Source organism: Euprymna scolopes, chromosome 29, assembly GCF_053919585.1.
Source record: "Euprymna scolopes isolate OS-2025 chromosome 29, ASM5391958v1, whole genome shotgun sequence".
Classification (NCBI taxonomy): domain Eukaryota; kingdom Metazoa; phylum Mollusca; class Cephalopoda; order Sepiida; family Sepiolidae; genus Euprymna; species Euprymna scolopes.
The window spans coordinates 85,933,483-85,942,658 of record NC_136510.1 but is presented as its reverse complement, the minus strand read 5'-3'; the positions used below and the strand labels follow the sequence as shown (position 1 = coordinate 85,942,658).

The window sequence follows — 9,176 nt, the reverse complement described above, 5'->3', positions numbered from 1 at the left end:
AGAAAGAGCTCATCATAAAACAACTGTTTTTGGAGTCGATAGTCTTCAAGCCGGATAAGATGACCTGCCCAACACATCTGGTTCTTAATAAAATTGGTAGCAATATTGGTTGTTTTGGCCTTATTTAAGACATATGTATCAGGGACAAAACTATCCCACTTTAAACCAAGAATGTGTCTCAGTCAGTGCTGATGGAACCTCTCGAGCAATTCTATATGTGACTGGTACAAGGTCCAAGTTTCAGATGCGTAGAGTAGGGATGGTATTACACATGCTTGATATACTGAAATTTTAGTTGTCAGAGTTAGATCACCGTCAGACCAGACTCTATCTTGTAACCTTCCAAAAGCATCTGATGGCTTGCTGATTCTCTGTCTTATTTTCGCATCAAGAGTGCCATCATTTGATAAGGTACTCCCAAGGTAGACAAAATTTTTTATGACTTCAAGGCGCTTTCCACAGACGAAGATATAAGGTTCCACATACAGATCATCAGGAGCGAGAGTGTACATGGCTTTAGTTTTCTTAATGCTAACTGTCAGTCTGAAGCAGGTACAAGCATTTGTAAAGAGATCCATTACTAGTTGCATATCTACTGGGGAGTGTGTCACCAGGTCAGCATCGTCAGCATACATCAGTTCCCTAACAAGTCCATCACTAACAAGTGTTTTGGCTTGGAATGTTCTGAGGTTGAACACCTTTCAAGTCGTTTGGAATCTAATATAAACACTCATATCGCAATCGTGGAAACCATATCAGAGCACAGCAGTCAGATAGAGCGAAAACAATGTTGGTGCAGCTATATCACCCTGCTTGACACCATTATCAATAAGGAATTCTTCCGAAAGCCGACCATTGAAGATGACGCGACCTTTCATACTACGATGAAGTTGCTTGAATTGTCTGTAAAAGCAAGTGTACAGCCAAATTTTCCCAGCACTTTTCAGAGAGCCTCACAGTTGACTGTGTCAAATGCCTTGGTTAAGTCCACAAACACTTGGCAAAGAGGCATACGCTACCCAATACATTTTTCCAAAGTCTGCCTAGCAGAAAACACCATATCTACAGTTCCTCGTCCACTTCTAAAACCAGACTGAGATTCTGGAAGGATATCAGGACATATATACTTTTCCAATCGGTTTAGCAAGGGTCGTGCAAATACCTTTTCAACCGCACTCAGCAGCAAGATACCTCAATAATTTCCACAATCAGACCTTGTACCCTTTCCTTTGTACAACATAATCAGGATGGCATCTACCCAATCTTGGGCAACCGGGTCACCTTGCCATACTGACAGTATCAAAGAGTGGACCACACAATGTACATTGACACCACCATGTATCAGCAGCTTAACAGGGATGCCATCCAGCCCAGGGGCTTTGTTCGAGTTTATCTATCTTTATATATATATATAAAAACACAAGAATACACACACCACCTCCATGCTATTTCCCACCAAAAAAGTTAAAATGCACTTCACCTGTCCTGAACCTTCTGGTAACACGTCCATCAGCAGGATTAGGCCTTTTGGGGTCATATATAGATGCATCATTGTACGGCATAATCACGTTGACACACCAGTTCTCATTAGGTTGCCAAAGTTAAGCAACGTTGAGCCTGTTCAGTACCAAAGTTGGTAACCATTTGGGAATTCCAGGTGCCGTATGTGCTTTCTGCTTATCTCAGCATTGTTTCCAGTAAGTTTTCGGCCCCTCCTTACTACTGGACCCAAACAGTGCTGATTCAGGCGAGATGTGGTTGGGATTGCGCAACCCTTGTCTCACAATTACACTAGCAGCTACCCTTACAGAGATGTCCATTGTCTCTTGAGACTGAAGAGAGGCATCGATATAGATCCATCAATCACATACTGGGAGTTGACAGTGGTCAAGTGGTTAATGACACAGACTGATGACTCAGATGTTCGAAATTCGAATCCAGTTCATTCCACCAAATCAGTTTCATTTAGGGTGTTGGCAAATTTATTGTGGTCCCTCCCATTTGATGTTTTTCTAGAAATAATACTGACTAGAAAATATCAGGGAAACCAATGCCAACAATAAAATTTTCAGATCCATACTATATAATGATGAATAATAAGCTACTATTTATCCATGTGTGACATTCGAGTGTACTTCCCTCTTTGTTGTTTGAAAATGGGATATTCCGATATTCTGTTTATTTTTGGTCTGCATGGCTGGCATCTAAGTTTAAACGAAGATGGCTACCAAAGTTACTTTCACTTAGAACGTTGGCAACCTTCACTTTTTTTTTTGCATGGCTGGTATCTGATTGCTGGAGTGCTTTTATGATATATACTGTCGCTCTAAAAAGGGATCTCTTGTGTAATGTGTATATGAATATGTTCTATAACGACGTACATGTTGGGTTTTGTATTTTATCTGTACATTCATGCATATGTAAATGCGTGTATGTATATACGTCGTATCATTTAGTTGATCGTCTAGTGTGTATATTTTAACATTTATGCAACAGTTCTAACAGGAAACGATTGACGTGGACGTATCGAAACAGTTGTAGACAAACAGTTCTTTTTAACAGATCTAAATAACACAACACATACTTGAATTATTTACGAACATTTATTTTCATGATTTCAGCTGACATCTTCAAAGAATACAACATCTTTACATCTTGGCTGCCTGAGATGACGCCGCTCCCCGCGTCATGGAGAGACCAAACCCCCCTTTTGAGTTGTCCGTTCTCTCTGATGTCCAGCTAACGACTGACTAGAATCTCCCCCAAATCTACATCTCGTTACGTGTCTCAGCCCAACAGCTGATGTAACCTCAATCTAGTTATTTGTTTATGCAAACCAAAAATCATGTTTAGATCTGTTTTCTATTTTCATATTCCTTTTGTAGTGATATTATTATTTCAGCAGTCAATCACTTTTTCCCAATCTAAGTGTTTATTTTTCTAATCATAATAATCGATCCAGCAACCTGCCGTCGCTCAAATCAATCAATCAATCAATAATAATAATAATAATGTTTTGACCTTTGGCCCTGCTTGCCACAGTTAACACAGATACTACACTATGATCACAGCCAAAGGGTCACAACATTACAGACACATCTTTGTAATTGGTGAAAGTTGGTTTGTTGAATCTTCATCTCATTTAACTTTAACCATTTTTGTCATTTCATTCATTTTTGCAAACACAATTTGCGAAAGTTGATTCTTTAACAATTTTGGTCATTTCACTGACTTACCTTCATAAAAAAGTTTTTCAATTTTGGTCACAGGTTCTTTCTTTTGCATCCCGATGGCCACAGTGTCTCCAATATTTATGGTTCCATGGTAAAAGGATTCTGGCTAAAGAGGAGAAAAGAAAACAACAAAAAAAAGCATGGAAATCATGTTAACTTGTCCGTAAAAGATATCACATGGAAAGGACATATCAACTGCGAAGTTAAAACTTTACAATGCATTCATAGTTATTCATAGTTCCTATTACTGTATGATGTAATGTTAGGTAATTAATATAAGTACATCCGGGTCTTTCTTCCTGCAATGTTGTGATTGGTTGATTAAAGCATAAATACCAGGTGTCTCAAGTCTAACATAAACAAATTCCTGATGAACCGCTCCCTTAAGTAAGACACTTTATCAAATCTCCAATACTACCGATTGCTACAACATTATCCCATTGATTACAGTACACGCAATAACCCTTATCCCCGAGTGGCTTCCGGTCCTTGATAAGTGGTGACCTTCATGTAAAAAAACACAAAAAAAACTCTACTGCATCTACCCACTTGTCCGTACTGCAACATATCAGATTTACTACTCAAACTGAAACAAAACCGCTCAACTACTTCAAACGATATATATTCCTTTCCAGTAAAAAACTTGAAAACAAGTTAGATGGAACTTACACTAGAGTGCTCCAGGCAATGTTAAGCTTAAACTGGAAAACACACACAACCATTAGCCGTCTGCATGGTCGGTTGCCCGGGATCTCTTCAGTAATAAGAAAAAGAAGAACACGATATGCCGGACATTGCTACAGAAGAAAAGATGAGGTTGTCAGTGATGTGGTATTGTGGGATCCTAAACACGGAGTCCGACAAGATACACCTGAAGAAGGTCAGAGGTTACACTGACGAAAATGTTGTGAAAATAATACTTAAAATGAGAACAGTAGTCCTAAAAATCTAAATAATACGAATAATTAATCCTCATCTCAAAAAGTCAGGAATAAAAAAAAAAAATGAAATAAATAAATACAAAAATTTGCAACTCACTCTTCCATTTATTAGTACTATAGAAGAAAGATAAGAACATAACGCATTTGAAGTTAAGTTTTATAATATATTGATAGTTCCTATTGTTGTATATGCAAGGGAAACATGGACTATACTGTCAAAGGTGTGAATTCGATATAGAAACGTTGATTTAATTTGAATACAATGAAAGCCAAACCACAACGTAATATTAGGAAAATAAACAAATATTTTACTTGTCTGAAATTTATAACATAAATATATTTCAGAACTAAACTCCATCTTCAGTATGTTGCTTTCTTTTCTTCTTTCTCTCCATGTTGTAAAAAAAAAAATAAGATTAAGTTTCAAGTTTTTATACAAAAAATCGACAGACAAATCTGGTAGAGATCGTTCCTCAGACAAACAAGGTCACTTTATATAATTATATATATATATATATATATATATATATATATATACTAGCTGTACCCTGCCACGCGTTGCTGTGGCTCAAATTGGCGCAATGGAAAAAGTTCCAAAATGAGAAAAAGCATGTTTCTTATAGGTTTAAATTTCCATTTTGCATGGGTACACAGTTTTTGTTGTTCCATTTTCTTAGCTGATATAGAGATTTTCCGGTTTTGTGACTCTTGAATACGTAACATAAATTGTCCATGTGAAAAAACAGTCAGTGTGTAACTGTAAGGCCGACAATTGTAAAGATTGTTCCCTGTGCTTTGTTGATGGTTATTGCAAATGACAATAAAATTGAAAAGTGCAATTTGCTAAAGTGTAATGATGTATCCGGTGGAATCATAGGAATGCATGGAATGAAGATATATATAAGAATAGCTCATTCACTCAGTCAAATGGAATTCTTATAATTTGAATACCTGCAAAAACCTTTTAAACTAACTATTCTTTTGATGAAATAAAAGTACAGAAATTACAGAAGTTAAAAGTCAAAGAATTTTGCCCTTAACTCTGATCAGCTGGCACTTTTTCGTACCCAATTTCCCACAAGTGATGCAAAAGTTTTTGTGCGGATCGAACAGTCTGCAACTGTACATGCATATTTTGAGTTAAGTTTAATGTCTTCACATGGAACAAAAAAGTAGAGTATTTGAGGCAAGCATTTATTTCATCTTCTGGTTTTGATTGAAGAATAACAGGTAACATTTGTCTGAAATCTCCTGCAAGCAATATTACTGCATTCCCAAATGGTCTGACATTGCCACGCAAATCTTGCAAGGATCGACCAAGAGCCTCAAGTGATTTTTTGCGTACCATTGTGCATTCATCCTAAGCAATAAGTTTGCATTTTTGCAATATTTTTCCCCATATTGGATGTTTTGGAGATATCGAAGATGAGATTTTTGAAAAATTGAATGTTTTAAAGTAGAATAAACAATTCTTCTACTTGGCAGCAAGGTCGCAGGTATTCCTCATGCAGTAAGGGCTAAGGCTATGTCATTTTGTTACCAAATGGTTGCCAAAATCAATTTAATTAGAAAGGTTTTACCAGTTACTTCTGGTGCTGTTCAAGGTAGCAGTAATTTCCAAATAACTTCTATTCTCACAGTCAGTAAATTAGGTGACTAAAATAGGATTTATGCATGTTTTGATAATGCCTTATTCACTGTAATTAATTTAGGAGACTAAAATAGGATGAGGGATTAGAGATGGACAGATAGAGAGGAAGATATATAGATAGAAAAGAGACAGTGAGAGGAAAATAGAGAAAGAGGAGATAGAGAGATAAAGGGATTGATAGATAAACAGAGAGAGGGGGAGAGTTAGAAACAGAGAGGGATGAAACAGGGGAAAGGAGAGAGATAGAGGGAGTTAGAGAGAGAAAGGGGCTCAAAGAGAGATGGAGAGGGTGATATAGAGAGAAAGATAGATTGAGAGAGGGAAAGGGAGAGATGGATAGAGAGGGGGAGAGAAACAGAAGGTGAACTACACTTCACCGTTTTTTCCCTCGTTCAGTAGAGAAGAAATCTTTCGAGACTGAGGCAATTTTAATGTTTTGTTATTATCCAGAGTACCCCTTTTTTTGGGGGGGGGGGAGGGGGCTAAATTTTCCTCGCATTAGAAACCGACCGGGTTATCTGTACTTTCACTTAACAAATTAATAAAAGAAAAACATATTGTAAAATTTGAATTTAACAGGAAAATACTATTTTAAAAAATAGCACGGTAACATAAGTGCATAAGTGCAACTTTAGGTACTCCTTGGGCGTTGAGTTCCATGGCGACCAGCATAATTATTTAATGGTCGCCCCCTTAGCCCCCCCCCCCCAGTCAAGGCTAATGCATGCGCACGTAACATTTTTTTTATTTACTGACGTTGGCTTAGTAACTAAACGATTTATTGATAATTTCGTAACCCTTAAACGCATGCCGGAAGATTTAAATTGGTTCATTATTGTTGTAATGAAAAAAAAAAAGTTTCATTCAACACAAAACCAAAAACACATATTAATGATAAATGATTTATTATTCTATTCATTGAAATTTACTAATTTTTAAATAAAAAAGTAAAAAAAAAAGTTAATAAAAAAATAGTTGCTTATGTGTGCATAAATAACTTGTTTGTTTTTTTTAGATTGGGTCCACCTTATAATTACCCCCCCCCCAACCTCCTCATATTAAGAACAGCTTCCGGAATAAACACCACTTTTGGAGGGGGGGGGCTATTTGCAAAATTTAACTCATATTTGTTGTCAGCATACCCACCCGAAAATACTATTAAAAAAAAAAGGAGGGGTTCAGTGCCCGTGGCAGAGAAGTAGATTTATTTATCAATAAAAGTTGCAGAGAAGTAAATTTATTTATCAATAAAAGTCGTCATTTAAAAAAGAAAATTGTGGAGGTGTTTTGTTTTCGCACTATTCAACAATTTGTTCATCTGTGCATGTAAATTAAAAAATATTTGTAAAAGTGAGAAGTTATCAGTAAATGATTTAGTTTTTTTTTTTAATTTATTTTATTTTATTTTTTTTACATTAGGTCCACCTCCACAAATGTTAAGAATGGCTTTCAGAATAAACACCCTCAACCTCTCCATGTTAACAACGGATTTCGGAATAAACACCATTGGGGGGGGATATTTAAAAAAAAAAGTCGATAAAAGTCGTCATTTAAAAAGAAATTTAAAATCAAATGTTTGTAAAAGTGAGAAATTATTAATAAATGTTTAGTAACATTTTTCGGTGCTAATGCAGAGAGTGATCCGCGCTATTTTTTAAATTGTGTTTTTTTTTTAATCAATTGCAAGGTTAAAGTACAGAATAGGTACAAAACACCCTTCCCTCCCCATGTTAAGAATGGCGTTCTAAATAATAACGTTATTATTTCAGCATGGATCACTCTCTGCATGAGTACCCATTTTTCTTTTAATATTCATAAAAAGTAAAACTTTTTTCAAAATAAATAAATAAATAAATGTTTGTAAATGTGACAAATAATCGTTTAGTTACGGCAACGTCAGTAAATAAAATATGTTATGTGCGGGGTGAGGTGGGAGACTAAGGGAGCGACTATTATTTTTTTCTACTGGTCGCCATGGAACTCAACCCCCAAGGAGTACCAAAATGTAATTTTTTTTTTGTCAAATAAATAAATTTCAAGCAATTTTTGCAATAAATAATAGATAGCAACTTCGTTAATTTTACGACTCGCCTCAGCATATTATAAACACCCTAACTTCCCCATGTAAAGAACGGCTTCCGAGGTTTATGGAAGGGCGTTTTTTTTGTTTTTTTAACATGGGGGGGGGGGGTAGGGTTTTTATAATACGTTGAGGCATGTCGTAAAAATGAAACAGTTTAGAAAAAGTTAAAACAAACTTTTATGTAAACAATGCCGTGAAAATAAACTAAACAATTAAAACGTAATGTTTGATGAGTGAAAAGCCTTAACATAAATAAAATCAACAAAATTGGTAAGTACATAAATGAATTTAAATTTTTAAAATATGGGATTATTATTATTTTGTGTGTGTGTGTGTGTGTGCTAATGCAGAGAGTGATCCGCGCTATTTTTTTAAAATCGTTTTCCACGTTTATTAAAGTTTTATGATATGTTTTTATTCAATTGTATGGTTAAAGTACAGAATAGGTACAAAACACCCTCCCTTCCCCATGTTAAGAATGGCTTTTTAAATAATAACATTATTATTTCAGCACGGATCACTCTCTGCATGAGTAATTTTTTTTTTTTTTTACTTATCGAGTTAACAGAAAATGAAATCTTTCGTCAATTCGTGGCTGTGAAATGAATCGAACCGGAAGTTCAGTTTTATCAACAGAACAGATTCACAGTAACGGTTAAAAAAATATATTTATTTTATTTAATATTTTAATAATTCGCGAGGTAAATTTATTTCAATAACATAAAAACATACCTCGACTCTAAAGATGGGTTGTCTGAAAATTTCAAATAAATTGGTAACGTAGAAATAGGGTTTTATTCGTTTAGAAGGAACCAACTTTACATATATATATATATATATATATATATATATATACACTCATTTACATGAAAAATAAATATTTGCATTTTTGAATGTGACTATACTGTAATTCTTTATATATATATATATATATATATATATATATATATATACACACTCACACATGTGTATACACACACATAGACACATATATAGATCCATATGCACACACATATGCACATTTATACGCACACACACACACACACACACACAAATATATATTGTGTCATTTGGATTATTTGGACTATTGTTTTTATTCTGAGAATATTTCAGTCGATGTAATCTGGCCTTCTTCAGGTGCATTAGGAATATTTAACTGATCCCTTTATTTAATCCACAGAGGTAAATTGTTTCTTGCTCCATCAGCCATGACCGGGTAGAAGGTTCAAGTAATTTTTACTATATTCTGAATTATTTTTTGTATTTCC

General features: G+C 35.0%; 1 protein-coding gene across 2 annotated transcripts in view; it reads right to left on the bottom strand.

Moving 5' to 3' along the window:
• LOC145252766 (uncharacterized) overlaps positions 1–9,176 on the bottom strand; it is a 380,616-nt gene that overhangs the window by 24,512 nt on the left and 346,928 nt on the right. For both annotated transcript variants that reach the window (XM_080112672.1, XM_080112673.1), the window contains one exon: positions 3,237–3,339. In XM_080112672.1, the coding sequence (XP_079968798.1) occupies positions 3,237–3,339 (103 nt within the window). The remainder of the gene's footprint in view (positions 1–3,236; positions 3,340–9,176) is intronic.